Raw genomic sequence first — 20,012 nt, forward strand, 5'->3', positions numbered from 1 at the left:
CACAGGTCCTAATTTGCACACAGGCTCCTCTACAGTCTCCTCTGCAATGGGACAAATTTCTCGGAAGAGTTCAGCTGAGGCTAGTGAAACACACACCTTATTTCTTAAATTATGTTCAGGAAGAAAACAGATAACCTTGAACTTCCTGCTTTGAATAATTCACTATGCCAGCAAAGATGTGCAGCCAAGCACAGGCAGTGGCAGCAGCTCAGTTGAGAGGAAAGCTTGTAGTAGCGTATGTCCACACTGGGAAAGCAGGATCCTGCAGCCCTGTAATACCAAAGGATGACGGCTCCTCCCTGTTAAGCATATTCCTGCCTTACAAACACCTGCCTGAGGGAGAAACTTCAGCAAATCTTTTACTGTGAGGTATCACCTCTCTGCACAAAGGCAACCAATGCTTTGTCTTCTGTTCTCCGGGCAGTCAGTCAGTCTGACTGACCCCAGCCCAGGGCTGGGGCTAAAGGATGCACTTCTGGATCCTTGTTGCAGGGTTTCCCACACAGCTTGGCTTGGAGATAAAAACCTGCATCTTTCATATTTCTTGTTGCCCAGCCTTGCTTTCCTTCTGGCTCTGAGCTACTGAGGGGCACAACGGAGGAAAAAGACATTTTACTGAAATTTCTGCAGCAAGCTGCTTGGGACTGGGAGAGGAGAGCAGAGTTTTCTAAGGGCGGGCTGAACAGAGCCATTAGGAATCAGATCCATGGAACAGCTCCTTTCAAACCATCGCTGTATACAGTTCTCCAAATAAACAATCAGATTGGATTTAGCCCTGTCTAATCCCGGCTGACATTAATCATTGTACCCTGCACAAACCAATTAATTTAGCTTTGAAGATAGGCGTTCAACAGCTGAGTAGCCATTTTTCAGCTCAAGACAATGCAGCACACCCAGAATGCTGCAACATTTCAGTCTTTTGTTCTTGCACAGTACAGGCCAGGTTGAATCTCACCAAAAAGAAGAAAAAAACCTAGAAACCTATAAAAATCACAGGGGTTGTTAAAAATTACATCACGTACCTAAGTCTGCGGTGTAAGCGCAGGGCATCTGGACAAACCTGCTGAACAATGTTCATTTTTGATACTCATAAAAATGGAAGTTTTTTGTGTTTTTTTTTTTGTATGTTTGGTTTTTTGCTATGTTTTACTGATGTGAGTAATAACCTCCCTGCTTGCTAACCTAGATTTACCAGCTTCCTAAAACAGAAGGAAAATACATACCACTCCCCCCAGCAGAAAGGGAATTTATTCAAAGAGACAAAAACCCTGCAGAAAGATTAGAGATTAAATGGGAGACTGAGGATGCAGTACCAATAGCATGTTGTTTAACTACTATTACTTTCCTCCCTACAACACCAAATACTTCTTCTGGGACTGTACTCTACATGGTATTGAGGAAAAAAAAAAAAAAAAAGGAAAAAAAGGAAAAGATAAAACTGAACAGCATGGAAAGCCAGCATGGAAAGCACAGACAAATATGAAGGAATTGCTTTCTTGTTTCTTTGTTCCTTAGCTTCATTTCTTTCTTCTCTTAGAGGGCCAAAAGATATTTAGTCAAACCCTACACATTATTAGTATATGCCTCTCCTGTAATAGAACTGAAACACAAAGGGCTCTGTAGCAAAATTGTACTAAATCAGATTTAATAAACTACAAACTTATCGTAGAATAAACATCAGTGTTACTAATCCAAGTTATCTGAGTTTTAAAACCAGTCTGTTGCATGAAGGCACACAGTGTTTGTAACCTGTAAAGAGGAATTCAGTAGGAACTCTGGCAGACACACATACTGTTAGTAGTGGAGTTTGAGCTAATTTGTATTCATTTGCTTGATGCAACATCTGCCCCTAAAAGCTTGGCAAAGAGCTCTGCCAAGCCTTGCTTGTGTGACAGAGCCCCACCGCAGCGAGGTGTACACGGGTCCTAGGGGTAGGTGCACCGCATGCCACAGCTACAGAGCTGCTGGGACAGCAGCAAGATCCCAGACCACAGCGGGCAAACCTCTGTCACCACAGGTCATTGCCTCAGTCTGAGGCATCAGAGTTCTTTGGCCCCAGTCCGATACAGGTACGGCTGCAAATCTTCACGGTGTAGGTCTGGCCAAATTTCACACTGGCAGTCACAAGCCTATAAAGAGTTCATGACTGGCCTCAGAGGGATTTGAGCTCATAAACTGGAAAATGAAATTCTATTTGCCCATTACAAGGCTTTCCTATTTCTACAGAAGTATAAATTCTGTATAGAAAATATATCCTACTGCTTCTTAATTGGTGTGTTCCTAGTTTCTGAAATGGAGAATGGAAAACAACTGATGAAAGCGTGTCAGGAGCCTCTGCACATCTCTTCCTTCCCCAGTGCCCTTAGCCTGGCCGTAACGTGTATAAAGTTGGACCTCCCTGCAAAGGCTGGGACAGGGGAATGGATGAGCAGGTGCTGCTTGCTATGGGGGAGCTGGGATTCCTCTGAGCCAGGCATACACGGAGGCTCAGTTAGAGAAATAGACATATTTCTCTATATCAGTTAGAAAAATAGACATATTTTCAAGGTATCCATGCAGAGAGCTCACTTTTATTTTTGTAATTTCTTAAGAAGTTTATACCTATAGGCAGCCCTCTTTCTTTCAAATTGGACAATCCAATACAGAATGTCAGGCTGAGGCCTTCAGAGAAGATTTAAATACCACATTAAGAACAAGCCCCCTAAAAATTTAAACATTTCCCTAAAACCAACTCACAGCTCCCCATTCATTATTTGTCAAATGTAAATCTAACCCTTCTGCTCCCCCTGAGCCTGCTTTGAAACTGCACTCTTTATCAGGCTACCAGCTATTATTACACAGGCCTTCTTCACGAGCTCATATGTGGAGTAAATTCACAGTAAGGTTCCTGTTTGGTTTCAGCACTGATAACAGCCCAGATGATGACATCCACACCTAGTAAGGAAGCTGACAGAAAGCACTGTTAACAGCTTATTTTCAGTCTTTTTTTTTTTCTTCTAAAAAATAAAAAATAAAAATGCAGAACAATTTACACCCATTAAACTTACCAGCTAAACTTAGCCACTCAGTTACATGGTTGAACAGAGAGCTAAACACAGTCTGAGGAAAAGGAAAATTGAGCTTTCTAGCAGAGAGCCAACTCTCCATCTGGCTGTGCCTGATGCCAAGTCCAAGCACAAATAAACGAAGAGAAAAAGAGAAAAAGCAGTTGAAGTGGGAAATGGCACCACTACTGCTAAATACTGTCAAAGAACCCAGTCATGAAAAGTGCCAGAAAGAAAAAAAGAAAGAAAAAAAAAAGGAGTACCAAGGCATACAGCCTGGTATGGCAGAGCTGGAGCACAAGACAGGGTCCTGGCCAGAAGAGGAGCGATCTGATGCCACCCATGGCTCTTAACCCTCCTTTGGGGGACCTGGAAGAGGCTTACCAGGGAAGGTGGAAGTGGCTGACACTTCCCTCACCTCCACATTCTTCCACTCAGCGTGAGTTTAAGGCACGAAAGCTGGGTAACAAAAGAGCCTTTCCTCTCACAGTAATGCTTCCTACCACTTGCAGCAGTAGAGAAAACCATCGTACAACAATTATGTTCTGGATATCACAAACACAGTCTTGCTTGTGTATGCACAAACTAGGTACATGCCACAGAGACGGATTTTTGTAAAACTATGTATTTACTTGTTTCTTTTCATTCCTGTAGCAAGTTTAGCAGGCTGTAACATTTAGAACATGAGAACTGCATGGACACACTCTTACAGCTCACGCCTGCTTAAAAAAAAAAAAAAAAAAAAAAAAAAGGTTGAGGTCATAAATCATTGAGAGAGAAGAAGAGGAAGCAAGAAATACTCTGCTCTTTTAAATAATGAATTATATAACTGTATGAACGTGCAGTCAATAGCGTGACCCTAAAGTGTCTAGATAGAACCACATGCCTTTTTAAAAGCCATGAATATAACGGAATTGGCAACGGATGCAATGCCCAATTCCCCATGAATGAAAGCACTTACCTGCACTAATGTTGTATTAATATTATTTTTTAATACCCACACAAGAACTATCTCCTGCTAGGAGCTGAGTGATTTACTTGTGCATACAAGTCCATATATCAGCATATATACAAGGGCATGCTCCATATATTCAGATGCCCATAGGAATATTACAGTATGATTCTCCAACACAGCTGTACAAGCTTCTGGCAGCCCAACTACAGGCTTTATCTTGCCCAGTTTAGAACAAAAATCCAGATTTGGCCAGGCTATCAGAGCTCAATATAAAAATATACAGTTGTGTTGGAAAGCAACAATAAACTTTATTTTGCATGACTTCATCAACAAATGAACCGAAACTCAACTTTTCCAAGTGCATTGAAACTGGAACTGGACAAAATCTTAAATCCCTGAAGGCTATCCCTGTGAAAACGTCAGAAGTTTTACCTGTGTTTATTAATTACGCATATGTTGGAAGCGTGTAGAAAGCTAAAGCATCGCAGCTGCAAATACTTAAGAGACTTTTCAGATGATACATAACCCCACAGGGACATCCTTATGCAGGATCAGTCTGTGAAATGAGTGGCTGAGAACGGAACGTGGAATGGGATGAAGCATTACCCTCGGTTCAGTTTTTTTAATAAAACAGCAATCCATATATCCCAAATGTGGAAACTCATGAAGGGTTTCAACAAGCTAAAGCTCTAGAACTAGAGCTATGCATTTCATTTTTTTTTGTTTTTGTTTTTTATTTTTTGGGGGGAGTTAGGGGACACAGAGCAAGGAAGACAGCAAACAGGGAGGAAGAAAAACTCTGAAATAAAGAACATAATCTATTTCATCACAACAACAAAAAAAGGACACTGAACTTTTCAAACAACATTCAGATTGTTTTAGAGATTATGGTGTATTGGAGAGAACCATTTGGACAAAAGGAAAAAAACTGCAGCCATACTACTGTTTGGTAGTTAGGTTAGAAATTGATCACTAGAAACAAGGGATACAGAAGTGGAAATTGTAATCTGAAATCCTGTTAGTCCATACCGAAAGGTTTATAACAAGAATATTAAAGTTTCAAAATAATTTCAGGATATTTTTTCTTAAGTATTTACTATTAAACACGTGTGTTTTTCTATTCGACTCTAAGAGGAATTTGAAGTCTAAGTCAACCTTGTCTCCATTTAGACATGCAATTTCCACAAACAGACAAATTAGCGCTTGATGTAGGTGGCCAAAAGGGCCAGTGCTGTGAGAAGGGTCAGCCACAACGGCCCCCTGCCATTCCCAGGCATCCTGTGTCTGTGCAGGCTTTTCTGTCCTGCTCGTGTCTACTACAGACCTAGGGAGACCCTTTCAGTCTGAACCTGCCCATCGAGCCCCTTCTCTGTTTTTCATAAAACATATCACAACCACTCCCAGAAGGGTTCAGAGAGACGCTTTCTTTCAGACCAGGTCTGAATCACCGTAGAACTTATCGTTACTCACAGTAGAACAGGATACCATTGACTCTGTATAAATGCTTGGAGTTGCTATATATAGGGGGTTGTTTATCTTACAAGGAAATGCACTGGCCATCTGGGAAAGACCGGACATTTTGAGTTGTTCCATCCAAAGGTTGCACTGTGCTGTCCTGTCAGTAAGCTAAGCGTGCATGCTGAATGCATTTTCTGATATAAAACTTAGGTTATCGCACAGACTGTCTGTCACAGTAAAGATTCCTAAAGAAATACTGACAGACGAGAAATCAGGTAGACAGGGCTAACTGACTGACAAGTGGTATCCAGATAAGTTTTCAGCAGAACTACTGAAAATCCCTCCAGGATTAACCACCACCCATTCTCCACTACAAGAAGGAAAGCTACCTTGCTGACCAGTGGTCAAGCCTGGTAAACATGCTGCTGAAATCCTGGCTTGCACCTATCAGGAGTTAACTTTGTTAGCTTTAGCTTTAAAACAGATTGCATCAGAAGAGCTGAAAGAAAATCACAATGACACCTGGATGTTGTGTTTACCAAGCATTAGAAATGCACAGATTTAGAGATATAAAGAACCAAACACTATATAAAGAACCAAACATATTAAGACTGGGGGGAGAGGGAACACAAATAAGGGAAACCCTAATTTTGTCCAGTGCTGACATCAAGAAATAACTATATTTGTCCCAGATTTTAGCATGTATAGATCCTAGTTAATTAATTAGATTAATCTTTAACATAATCATTTTAGAGAGGGAGTCCTCCAACTTTGCTTCTTGCCATGCAACTTTTTAAAGAAGTAATTTAATCTAAGTCTGCAGCATTAATCTTATTATATTGCCACTTTTCATCCAGTTTCACCGAGCTATTTTTAAGAACATCAGTAGTCAGCACAAGTCACCTACCTACTCTGAAGATCAAATCATCTTCAATGGGATTTTCTTTTCTTTTTCCAGTGCTGTACATGCTCGCAGGTCTTTTCACAGCTTTCTGCTTCACGTGACCACTGCCAGGAGATTTAACACGCCTCTTAACCCCTTCAGTGGTAGGGGACACATCCGCTGACCTGACCACTTTAAGTTTAAATGGGCTGCCCTTGATATGCTGATCATAAAGTCTCAGTGACAAAGTGAAGTCCCCTTCTTTCTGAACAGTATACAAAAATTCGTAAGTGCCGTTTTTATTGTCAAGTATTTCCCCGTCTGCTACGCTCCCGTCAGGCGTGCTCAGTTCAGCAGTCAGGTAAGCGTTCCCAGATTTACAGAGCTCCCCATCTTTGTCCTTCGTTGTGATGGTAACAGACATGGGCTGTCCGATCACAGTCTGCCTCAACCCCTCACCTGTGGCGACTGTTTCAGAGGCAACAGCATTGGTGGTTAAAATGGTACCCAGATTGTGAATTGACTTCTTCAGGCCTTCTGTTTCCACTATGAAGTCCAACTGGTCGTTTTCACGGGGCTGCAATGGGAAGTCCCGCTCGGCCAGCTCATTCAGCTTGTCGCTCATCTGCTTCTTCACCAGCAGCACTTCGGTTTCAGTGCCATGGTTGAGGGCTTGGGCCGTAAAGTTGCTGCAGCTTTTAATGCTCTCTTGTCCTTCCAGTAAGGTATCCAGCTGCGTTTGGAGGACCTGTGTGCATTGCCAAACACCAGATTAGCATCACATTGCAAGATCTGTGCTAGCAAGATGCTGCATGCTTTCTGCCTGAAGGCATTTGTACAAACACAATTTATCATGCTTTACTTTACAGTTTATTTTACAGTTTTCTTTTAGAAAATGTACTGCACTGATTCCCTGCACGTTCTCAGAATACCACACTGACACAAAAAATGTACCCCATTTTGCGTCTCCAGGGCTTCAAAGATCCACTGTCACTAGTTTGAATTATTCCCTTTACCTGCCTTTATTTTTTTTTTTTTTAATATAAAAAAAATGTGGAATTTTAAGCACCTTTCCATCTAATTCTCAGTTACAGTTAATGAGATAGTTAATGGGAAGCAAGTTGTCTGCACAGAGAGAGAGAGAGATTTTAAGAATCACCAGGCCCATGAACAAGGAAGGCTGCAAGGACTTCGTAAAATGATTTCTTCAGGGCCAGAGGAAACTTTGTGTTACTCCTTCCTCTATGGAGAGGGACAAGAAGGAATCTACATGCATCCTGAGGAAAAGTGTCATCCATCCTGAGGAAAAATTCTTGACCTAAGTAACTGAAGAAAGTAAAAGTCTCCCCAGCAGAAGTTGGGAAAGATGATTCCCCAGTTTCAGCAGTCAGGAGAGGGAAATGTAAAGGATGGACCGGGGATACTGGAAAGAGTTGGGCTGAGTAGCCTGAAATTTTAGTGGGCAGCAAGTAGCTACTCTGTATTTAAGACTGAAAAGGAGCTTTTATTATAGGCTCAGTTCTGGCCCTCAGTCTAAAATCCTTAAAACAGTATTGACCTCAAAATTGTTAAGTGTGGGCTGGGAACAAGGCTAACATTTTTTTTTAAACCAGTTTTGTAATGAATTAGAAGAAAGATCCCTGAATTATAACAACCTAACAGAGAAATTCATGGGAGTCTGGAAAACACAAACATTCCAGTTATCCCGCACAATCTCCACTGACAAAATCCCCAAACCAAAGGACTCAGTCACACATGTGGTATGTTTTTCCTACAGAAAAGAACTAGGGCACAGGCATTACAGTGGATCAGAGAGGTTATTTGTTGACTGTCACTGTAAAATTAGTATTTTTGAAACACTTCAGTTGATTTTAAATTAAACTTAGAGACTCTGTGTCTATTGCTATGAGATACTCTTCCCATGCTGATAAACACTATGTAATGATACTAAGGGCATTTTTTTTCTGATTTTTATGTAGCTATCTCTTTCTCTCCACTCACTGGGAAAAAAACTGTTAACTGTTACCTGTTTAGATGCCTAGAGAGGCATCTAAAAACCTCCCAGGATTCAGTGCTGGGCATTTCTGATCTGCCATGCCTTTATTCCAGGCCATAAACAGTTAAACAGACAGCATAGCTAGTAAAGTCCCGGGATGACAAAAACCCCCTACACTCAGGATAAACCACAGACTGTGGAGGAAGACAATTTGCAGCTACATTTTAAAACCGTTATACTCTCAATGTAGCTTTCTTTCATTATAGACATGGAAAATATTAAGTCCTACCATAACTAGCATTTCAGATGTGTTTAGAGCATTTTACATGAGACCTCTCTCAGTCCACTGGACAACCAAAGCTGACTTGCTAAATTTCTTTTAGTAAAGAATAGCTCTTCCTTTTTTTAAAAAAATTTTTTTTGCAAGGTCAGAATGATGAAATATTTGGATTTGAATTATTTTGCAGGCCTACTGTTCAGTCCAAAACAAAATTTATTTCTAATCGCTCTTGCTATACAAACAGGAAATGCCTCTTTTATTGCTTATATGCAGCTTCATAAACTTTGGTTCTCTAAATCCTAAAGCATTGGAACAGGCTGCCTAGGGAGGTTGTGGAGTCTCCTTCTCTGGAGATATTCAAGGCCTGTCTGGACGCCTACCTGGGCAGCCTGCTCTGAGGAACCTGTTTTGGCAGAGGGGTTGGACCCAATGATCTTCTGAGGTCCCTTCCAACACCTACAGTTCTGTGATTCTGTGAAATAGTTGAACATGCCCCTTTAAACAACAGTAAGATAATTTAACATCATATTCCATCTTGTGTGAACTTCATACACAAACAGTATATTTTCTTGCTAAGTAAATACAGTTTTGGGACATCTTGGATATGTTTAGATGAACAGAATTGAGAATCTGAATTCAGACCTATTAATCCTCAACCTGTAGCTTCTAGGACGAAATATGTTACCAGGCATTTGAATGGAAACACAGTGCTTTAAAGCAAAATGGTAAGACTTGCTCAGTTCTTCGGGAGAAATTGTTTGGCTTGTATCTTCATGAGAGGATTCATGGAATTGCAGCCCAAGGAGTTCAGACTTTAGTTTGGTATTCCCTTATTGGCATCTGTACATGAAACACGTGGGCTTTAAGCAGATACCTGCTCATTGTGCTGGCTGTTTTAGATCTCCTCACACCACATGCATGGGGCTAGCTACCCATACAGGGTCTGGATACCATTTTCGAGAGTGCGCACCCACAAGCAAGGCTGTGAAGTACTTGATTTCAGGAAGACAAAGTTGTCCTCTGGATCTCAGACACAATTTGTCAAAGTGGCGTCCTGCATCATTTATAAAAACTGGCTGTTAAATTAATAGCTTTTCATTGAAATGAAACATGCATCTTACTTTGTGTTTAAGGCCATAATTCACTTCCAGTTCCATAAGCAGCACACTCTTTCGCACATTTAAAGTCTTCTGGAGTTCATCAAAAGTGGAATGAATGTCATCTACAATGCTAGCCTTTTGGTTGGTTAACTGGTGTATGATTTCAGATATAAAATGAAGTGCTGAGTCGATCTCTGGAAGCCTGAGGGAGGGATTAAATTACAAAGATTGCTGTTTCAAAAGTTATTAAACATTGGCCCTTGCCCTGACATTTTTTGATGAAACAATCTCATCACCAGGCTGTCTTTAAACTCGGTCATTTCCCAGAAGTAAGTTCATTCTTTTTATAACCACATAATGGTTTGGGTCTGATAAAACAAGGCTAAGCCAGGGCCCTCCCTTGTGGAAATTCATTACACTTCAGGCAGTTCCAACAGGGAGGCATTGGATTCTCTGTCCTTTATGCAGATGTATCTACTAAGGAAGAGGGAATCAGATTTACCCCAGTTTGTTTTTGGTTTTGGTTTTGTTTTTTTAAGCTTTTCTGCCACAGTAAAGTTTGTACTCGTCTAAGCATACAGTATTACTTATTTATTATTGAATTCATGGCTGGCTAATACTTTTCTCCGTAATATTTTACGCTCCTTCTTTGGAGAACACTTGTATTTCCAACAGCTTCTGTTTTGCAAAAGACTAATAGGTATCTTTTACTCTTTTCTTTAATCCCTCAGTGCATCAAACTCACTGGATTTTTTTTTCCCTTATGCTGTCCTCTATGCAATCCCTATTTTAGGGTAAAGGCCCATGGCACAAGCACATTAAAACAATTACCCAAGGTAACACAGGAAGCCAGTGCTAAAACTGAAAAATAATCCATGAAGACTCTGTACCGTTTGTTGACAGCGTCCAGCTGGACTTGGAGGGAAGCCTTGTGTTGCTCCACCACATCCTTGAGTGGTACTGTGGGATGTTCTGCATGTTCTCCCTCTGTACACTCCCGGCACATGGCTGTCTCGCAGGACTGGCAGTAAAATTCCATCACCTGAAAAAGTGCACAGCTCTAGATTCAGACACAGCAGCAGTACCATCAGCTCTAAGCACATCTTTCTGTGCCTTAAACTCATGCTATTAACCAAGCTCGCAGATTACAGTTCAACGTGAAACAAAGACACCAACAATATACTGCTTAACAGTTGTCTGTTATTCTTACAGATCTCCTACCAAATGCATTTTATTCTATCAGGAATAATCAGAACAGCAATCTGGAAAATTCAACAATGGACCCCAATGCTAGCCCTAACACCATCTTTATACTGTGGAATAGTAAGCTTTGGTGTTTCTCTACTACTCCATGAAAACAAAACAAAACAAAACAAAACAAAATCAGGGCATTCTGATCACCTCACTAACTTAATCCTTTGTCTCCCTTAAGGGGCTGCCACAGAAAGTGTAAGTTTAGGCTGTTTTTCTTAGCAGGGCCACTTGTGCAACACAAACTCAACTGAGATCACCAAACGCCATGTTTATTTGCTACAGAGAAACACCCTCAATGAACAAATGTGCTGCAGGGCAAAAGCTCTATATCCCACTACTAATCCCTTAAAACCATCAAAACCCCATATCTGAGACTATAATAAGAGCACTCATCTACACTTAAAAAAGCAGAAGATTGTTTCAACCTGTTAAATACCCAGTCAAACGCTGTCTGGTGATTAAAAAATAAGACCTTCATTGTGTAATAAATACCCCCAAATCTGAATATACTCATGATGGTGAAGAAAAGTGCTGTGTACAAAATCATATAATAATCAAAATAATGCACATACATGCAAATTCAGCATGAGACAGTCTTTTATAGCTCAAAAGTTTTTCAGTGCAAATAATTTTAGGCTTATTACTGAGTGTGTAAGAAAGCTCACAGTACATATGCTTCAAAGCAAACCATTGGCAGCTTTCTTGCGTTCAGCACATAGCATCAGAATCTTGAATAACTCGGTTGATGCTTTTGGCACTCAGACCTCACACAGAGGAGTGTGCTGGAGATGTGGGTTGACATTAGGTGGTTGTGTGGGTAGAGTAGAACCAGCTGTTTTCAGGTACCTGAGCAGAGGGACCTGTAACAGCTCCAAAGGAGCTGGCTGTTCCAAGTCTTGAGAATTAGGAGGGAGAAGTATTATTATTATTAGAAGTACTATTAGCATTAATGGGGATTTTCCTGTGATAAGCTCCTTTCCTTCTTATCTCAATTCACAAGACATGAGATTCACACATAGTGAGGGTTCAGTTGTTTGCTGGCCATTTGTGTAAGCCACTTTAGAAACAAAGTAAAAGCTGTCCCCAAATTAAAGGGGTAAGGAAAGCACATGTAGACCTAAATAATGGCAACTCCCATTAACACCACTCCAGTAATCCTGAACTTAGACAGTAGTGGGTCCTCTGAGGCCTGGCAGTTATTTTTGTGATCTCTAACATGTGGGGTAGTCTCACAAACATAGAGGAAGTCAGTTAAACAGAGCTTAGGATTCAATTATTTACAAAGGCTTCAAAAATTTGCAACCAGAACCAACCAAAATGAACAACATTTTATTAGGAAACTATAAGCCTTTTTATATGGTCATAAACATTCACTTATTTTGAATCAGTGTCAAAAGTTCATCTTTCTGTCTCTTCATAATTTAATGCTCATGTTCAAGAGATTTTAACAAGCTTTTTTACTTGTTCTATATTTTTTTATCTTTGGATACAATGATAGAATAATTTAATATTTCTGTTTCCTATTGAATACTTCATAACAATACCATCGTATTTACAACAATATACATGAGAGAAAGCATCTCATTGGCAAATTAAATTTTAGCCTAATTGACTTTCTTCCTCTTTATTCAATGCCAGAGAAACATATAAGCCAAAATGGTAATAGCAAGCAGAGCATAAAGAGCTAAAATGCTACGTCTGCATAGAAATTGTCTTCTTTGCCTCAGTCACATTCAAAATGTGTTGAGTGAAACATTTTTCATTTCTCATGCAAATCTTTGGATTGTGCCATGGCTGAAGAAGAAAGAAAAGCTAATATTAACACAATTCAGGCCTCAAGTACTTGCATGAACTGATTTCCTAAGATTTTATCTAGCACTTCCTAACCATCTAAGATTCCATATATTTCATTTTTTTCTTAATTTCTAAGTAGAGGCAGACATGTACTACTGGCTTTTCCTCTCCCCTCTCCATTCCCAACATGAGCATCACATTATGTAACATTCCCAGAAAACTTTTCATGATTCAGGTTTGTTTCACAAAACATTTCAGAAAAAAAATTAAAAAATAAAAAAAAAATTGCCTGAAACGCTTTTTTTCCAAATGTCCTCTTGTGCAGGATATACTGTGGCATCCAGCATTGCCTTCTGCTATGTTTCCACTGAAGTCACAAAACCAGGCAATGAAAACAGCCCTATCAGCTGTAATGAAATGTGAGTTAATACTCACTGGTTCTGAAATCCTCCCCACTGACTCTGCCTTAAACCAGACCAGGATATTTCAGCACAGTGATCTAACTAGAGATCCACACATCTTCACCACTGTAATTTAACTGAGTTACAGATTTGTTTTCCATTTGCATAATCAGGTCTACATGTACTTCTGAAATAGATTTCACAAAGCCAAAACACATGGATTCCAGCCCTTCAAAGTTCAGGTCTCAAGAAAAAAGCTCTCAGCAATGACAAGCCTCATTTATCTAAAACTACATCTGAATAATCATATTATTCATCCTCTGCTTTCTATTTGTTTGAATTAAAACACCAGTCCAGAGAAAAGGAAGTGTTTGCTCTTTGCCAGCCCTCTTCCCCGTCTCTCACCCATGTTCAGTTCCTCTGTCCTAGAGCTAGTGTGTACCTGAGATTTGTATGTTTGGGCTTTTAGAAGAATACAAGTTTGGATTACCTGAGCAGCCCTCCCAGACTATGTGGCAAAACTTAGAAACACACTCCTGTTCTCCCAAGTCTTAGCTTTTGCCTACCGATGCAGTAAACCTGAAAGCTTTAATCAAATTTAAAATAAAAGTTTACAAAACCGTTATGACTTAAACAATATACTTACATACAAGTAAACCACTTAAATCCCTTGTATTTAATCAAATACGATTATATCAGAGTCAGACTACTGCTCCCTAACTGTATTAAGTGTTTCTGGTGAAGGAGAACAATATTTTGCCAGCAGTGATCTCAGTTCATTAGTGCTAATGCTCATTAAAGGTAAGTTCTGACATTCTGAATTTTTCATTTAGCCTCAATGATACACTGAATATTGCAGAGTACAGAAAAAATAGATTACAGTTTAATGGGATACACAAGTGACACAGTGGGAAGTATAGAAGCAAGGAGAAAAAAGGGTTTAAAAGATATTTTATGAAGCCATTTCATCAGAACATCAAGGATAGATGCTTTCTTATCTTTCTATGAGAAGCACATAGGCTGTAAGCAGAAGTTGCACAAGTTCAGGAAATATTTTTCTAAACACAATTTTTTACTTGTCGAGTTCCCAAGCTATTCTATCAACTTTCAAGAAAAACCTAGTCAGAGATGAGACATGCTCTCTTGTTTCAAGTGTTTAATCTAGTATCGGGTGTGTTCTCTTGTTGCACTCTACAGGCAGAAAATAAACTGCACTTGTAAAATTGAGGATCCTAGGCTCTAAGCTGGCTTTCACTTCAAACTCAGAAAAGAAAAAAATCCATATTATACAGTAATGGACCTACAGTTACACATTGTTCCCTGTCCAGGCTATACCTAGCCCCTAAATGATTGTAAACCAACATTTCCAAACTTGCATGCTTATGCCCAGCAGGAGTTACAGGAGTTTATAGCAGCTGAGAATAAAGCCAATCATATTTGCATGTGCAGATACAAGATTAGAACCCTCTCTCAGGTTCAGAAGTTCCTAGCATATGGGCCCTACTATCCCAGTTTCACAAGGACATTTTTGTGTTCTGTGCTTGGTGAATAAGGAAGCACTAGTTTATAGTTCCAGCACAGGAAATCTCTTACGTTAAGATACTACAAGCTGAGTTTCATTTTTCATAAGCACGCACACAACAAAGATGCCACAACAGAGGATGAGAGGATGTGTGCAGAAGAACTAGGATATACACAAACGTATGGAAAGTATGAGCGGTGGCAACAAGACCAACTGGAAAGGAAAGCACTTAACCTACAGGGCCTGAGGAAAGCTAAGATAGAAGCAGACAGGAAACTCAGTAAGAAAAAAACAGCAGTTTCTATCTGATTTTAATCACAGAGGTTTAAAGCCAGCATCACTGGAGAGGCTGAAAAAGCTTGTTTAAACAGAAACTTGTTTCCAAGCTAATACAAAGAAAATCTGGAAATATTTAAATCAAACCAACTTGATTCAAATTTTTCCCTCAAGAGCAAAAATACAATGGATCTGACAATACATATGATCATACCCAAGCCAATGAGGAGAGGATTCAGTGCAGAATGACTGCCTGTTCTTTGCAGGCCTCCTCCTCCAGCCACCACCTCAATCCCCCCTCGCTCACTCCAATATTGCTCCTTGCCATGCAGCTCCCTGCCATGCTGTGTACCCATGAAGCCAGCAACAGCTCATTTCCTCAGTCATGCCCAGGGTGCCCGGCACCCTGCCCTGCACACCTTATCCTTCGGCCAGGCCTGCCCAGCCAGCCTTGGTCAGTTCTCCCCCAAACTTACCTCAGTTCCCCCCATTATGGTGATTAACATGCACTTTACCTTTTAATTTCCTAGTTCACAAAGCTTTAAATTGGTGCTATTTTCAGCTCTCCCCAGTTATTTACTGGAACAAGAAGATATTCCCATCACACCCTACTCTGCATCTTAAAAGGCAAGCTATGCTTCAAGGCAAGCCGACTAAGTTTATTTTAGAGGACTTACAAACACATCTTTCCATAGAAAGGAATTTTCAGAGAACTATAAGGTGGCCCAACTTTAATGTAGACATTTTTTTCTACATATACCCAAAGTGTCATCAGTTGATAATGTAAATTGCAAAACAAGTAACATCTTCATTTCGACTTTTTTTTTTTTTCTGCATTTCACAAAGAAATATGAAATGGCTCCTATCACAATTCCTCTATCAGAAAAGAACTGTGATTCATGTTAAGGAGATCCAACAAAATGTAAATAAAAAAAATAGGAATACATTAATGAGTAACCACTACACACATACAGGTATAGCACACACTAAAAAAAGTTACGCAAGTTACTCATTAATCAGATTGTGAAGCAAATCAGTTCTACAAGCCAACCTAACTGCAGCAGGTTAGTAAAGGAGAGGGAACTGAGCTGTTTCTCTGGAAGAGCAATGAACACCTATCAACTGAATTATTTCTATACAGCCCATACACCTAAACAGAGCATTGAATAAAACAGTTCACAGAAAGTTGTCTTAAAATCCTGGCATACATTTCTTGGCTTGCACAGAAGTTTACAACACTACATGGCTCAGTTTTTCAATATGGTCTACTTACACACTTGCAAAGCCTAGCTTTGAGACAGAAGCTGATCTGCCTACCATGAAACCACACAGGTTTACTGTTGAAAATGCTGAAAGCTGCAGAGTTGGAGTAGTTCTTGTAATAATATTGGAATATTTACTCACTTTGGGGGCACTTGCCAATGAATACAGTGATACCATTTGAGGGTGTATGGGAGAGGATGCTGGACAAAAAGAGTAGGTGGTGGGAAAAAAAAAAAAAAACAAAAAGAAAACAAACAACAAAGCTGCCTCCGAGGACTGATAACACAGGAGGCACAAAGCACTGCAGATAAACAGTAGCTCTCTGTTTTAAGCCTGTGCTGACCCAGCGCATCCTGAGTTAGGATGGCCTTTTACTTGGCGCTATGTTAACATGCTCACATAGCTTCTGGGACTGCCTCCAGTCTCTCAGGGTCAGTATGCGGGTAGGTTATGCTCACAAGATACCTGCCTCATACTGCCTAAACAAGCCCACAGGTTCTCACCACAATATTTGAGCCTATGAGTAAGACAGCTGTGGAAAGCCATCCCAAAGAGCCAAAGGCAAAAGGTCCAGGGCTTGCAGGGGAGCAATTTTGACCAAATGTACTAAGAGGAGGTATCACCAAAAGCAGTTGTTAAGATGAAATAACGCTACTTTAAGATGCTCCTCTGAATGTGTTTGAGTATTGCTGGTTTTAAGAAGTCACTTGTCTTTGCTGAGCTAAAATAAAAATCAAAGCAATCGTGTCATTCCAATTCCCCCACTACCTATTTAAAATGACCTGTCCATGTTAAATAACCAGACCAGTCAGCACACATCAGTACCTGTGCATATCACGGGAGCTCATCTCACTTACATTTCCGTCATGATTGGGGCAGGAGAGCGGTTTGCCCGCAGCAACAGCGGTGACAGTCTCCAGGATGGAGGACTCTTCAATGCTGTTGTCTGGCGTTCGTTGCAGGACATCCATCAGGTTGGTAATAAAGAAGTTGTTCTGGAGTGCAGAAACCCCTTTCTCTGGCAGAATGGAGGTCTGGCGGCACACGGGGCAAGAAAGGGTTAAGCTATGGGCTGGAATGTAATTCTGTAAGCACCTGTGGGGAAGGGAGGTGGAGGGGGAGAAAGAGAGGGAAAGCATCATCAAAGAGGAAAAAAAACTCCCTTCATTTAAGAACTGGCTTGAAATAGCACTACCCCAACTTACGGGAGAAAAGGTAAATCATATTCCAGGCTTCAGAAGGGAAGTATTATGGGGACTTTTTTTTCCCCTGCCACATCAAAAAATGTTCAATAAGCTGACATCACTGTGAGAGTTATGGGCCCCTCTTTGAGCCATTCATGCTGAGCTGATCTATTCTTTGAGACATCTACCGCATCCTGTTCTTAGGATAGTAAAAATGATAAACTATCCGATAAAGTTTGACAGACATCAAGTTATTGCATTAAGCGTACATCTTTAACCGAGTAACCGATGGTTGACCTTTGTCTTTCCAAATGAATATCCTTTATTAACTTGTATCTCTGGGTTTAGTGTTTCAGACCTAAAACCTGGTCCCAATGAAACCAATGGAAATTTTTCCATTTATTTCAATTAGGAAAGTTATTTGGCAGTTGGCCAAAATCAACACAGCTCACTCTGCTTTGTTCTTACTACATAGAGAAACATATCCTAAGTTATCATAGTTTATGTTAAGACAAGTTTTGGGGGGATTTTTGTGTTTTATTTTTCATTTTGATTAGTTCGCTTGTTTTAGAGAGACTAAATTTCATAGAATACAAATCCAACACAAAGCTTCTGTTATCAAGAATATGCAGCAGTTCTTCTGGCCTTGAAATCCAAGTTAACAACTGCTGAGCATGCAACATTTGACTGCAATTCAATATAGCCCTGTAAAGACGGGAAGCTCTGCAGAATGCAGTTCTTCAGGAGTCTGAAAGGCGAGCAGTGCTACACCGAGTTGTTCATGTGATGCCAATCAAGGAGGGTGACCTTGCACAGCTATGTGTCTCTCATCCACTTCCAAGCACTTTGCTTGCACCACTCTTCATCCTCCCTTGGCAGCCCTCCTCATGACCCCCCAGTAAATGCTGTGAAAGGAGAGCTTAGGTTTTGTTCATCAGCTGTACACTGGAGGAGTTTCTTCCAACCTCTCTCCATAACCAGATCAGCGTAAGAGGCTTACAGTGAAAACCAGAAGCTGACTTTAGGATTTACACATGAACTGAAGTCAAGAAACTTAAGACGCAATGGTGAAAATCTTGACTTCACTGACTTCAGTGGGAGTTTCACTGCTGAATTCGGTAAAGACAGAGTTTCCTACTCCTTTAGGAAAGACTTTAATCTGGCACACTCAGAGATCCACATTTTTTCTTGTAAAATTAAAATACGCACATCACAGTTCTAAGAGGTGGAAATTTCCTGAACTGTGTTCACATGAAGCATCATTTATTATTATTCTTCTGCCATTCAATATATAACCCAAAGAGGTGCATCCCGTCATCAGATCAAGACTTCTAATCAGTAATTCTTCGGCTAACTTTTTTGCAGATGCTGTATTCCTGCCACCGTTTGAATGGAGAATACAACATTAAAGTATCCCTAGGTATGTATATTTAATTCAGATGAATACAGTAGAAGGCAAATTGCTGGGTTTTCTCCATCTCTTTTCAGAGAGTTTTTCTACTTCAGTCAACCAAGCTGCAGAATAATGAGGACACTTAATCACCGGTTATTAATAATGTATATATTGTGTCTAACCCTTGGACATTAAAGGATGGGATAATTATTTTGCTACTTAGTAAACCAACAAAGAAAGGTTTTTATTGTTTCTAATTAAAGAATAATCAGTATAAATGAGGCTATTATATTTGAGGCTATTAATTTGAAGACCAAATTCTGACTGTGACCTTATTCATTGGTGTAACTCTATTCATTACTTCCAAGAAATATATTTACTTACTTTTGCATAAAGGGAAAGTATTCCAAATACTCTGTCTCTTCTGCCTGCCCACCACATATAACAGTTTTTACCTCCCTACTTCTCCAGCTTTCCCACATTTTATTGTCCCTTAACATGACCTTTACAAGTAAAGAGAAAAGTCAGCGTCCCATAAAGGACACAGGCTTCTGTGCTCGTTCCAAGACAAATGTCAAGTTACAAGCACAAAGAAAGGACTTACCTTTCACAAAAAGTGTGCAGACAGGGAAGTACTTTGGGGTTCTTGTAACGGTCCAGGCATATGCTGCAAATCAGAAACTGCTTGTCAATCTGACGGACCACAGGACTTGGGATGTTAGAGCCTTCACTGGCCATCCTAGACCACTGACATATGGATCCTGTTCCCTTCTACCCTGCACACTGCTGGAGTTGGTTGAGAGGGAAAAAAAAGAAAAAAAGAAGAAAAAAGGCTTATAAACTACATGAAATTACAAAATTGACAACCAATTCACCCATATTTCATCCTGATACAGGAATTCATATTTCCATATAAAGCAAAACCAATGGAGAATTAAACTTCTAAAATGTTGTATCGGTGATCAAAGACTGGGAAACAGTCTACCCCACCATACATAACACCTCTGTGTGAGCACGCATTTCAGAAAGGCATGTTGCCTCTGAAATATGAGTTACAGGGCTGTTTGGTTTTAAAGACATCCACGATAAAAGTGTTCTTGTGCCAGTAGGCTAGGCCACTTCTAATAAACATTGGATTTCTTACATCTAGAGCACCACTGGCAAAATGTTTAAACTGGAACTGCACCAGCCAAATGACTGTGTCACAGA

The 20,012-nt window shown here is 40.2% G+C and overlaps 1 protein-coding gene across 17 annotated transcripts in view; it reads right to left on the bottom strand.

The window, feature by feature from the left end:
* The window catches only part of TRIM2 (tripartite motif containing 2), a 111,130-nt gene that overhangs the window by 20,775 nt on the left and 70,343 nt on the right, over nucleotides 1-20,012 (bottom strand). For 16 of the 17 annotated variants that reach the window (XM_072037380.1, XM_072037381.1, XM_038178399.2 and 13 more), the window contains 5 exons: nucleotides 19,408-19,589; nucleotides 17,084-17,321; nucleotides 10,607-10,758; nucleotides 9,738-9,918; nucleotides 6,365-7,088 (listed from right to left, as the gene is read on the bottom strand). In XM_072037380.1, coding sequence (XP_071893481.1) covers nucleotides 6,365-7,088; nucleotides 9,738-9,918; nucleotides 10,607-10,758; nucleotides 17,084-17,321; nucleotides 19,408-19,541 — 1,429 coding nt within the window. In that variant the 5' untranslated portion in view covers nucleotides 19,542-19,589. The remainder of the gene's footprint in view (nucleotides 1-6,364; nucleotides 7,089-9,737; nucleotides 9,919-10,606; nucleotides 10,759-17,083; nucleotides 17,322-19,407; nucleotides 19,590-20,012) is intronic. The other variant, XM_021273333.4, reaches the window with a different exon arrangement.

Source organism: Anas platyrhynchos, chromosome 4 (assembly GCF_047663525.1).
Source record: "Anas platyrhynchos isolate ZD024472 breed Pekin duck chromosome 4, IASCAAS_PekinDuck_T2T, whole genome shotgun sequence".
Classification (NCBI taxonomy): Eukaryota; Metazoa; Chordata; class Aves; order Anseriformes; family Anatidae; genus Anas; species Anas platyrhynchos.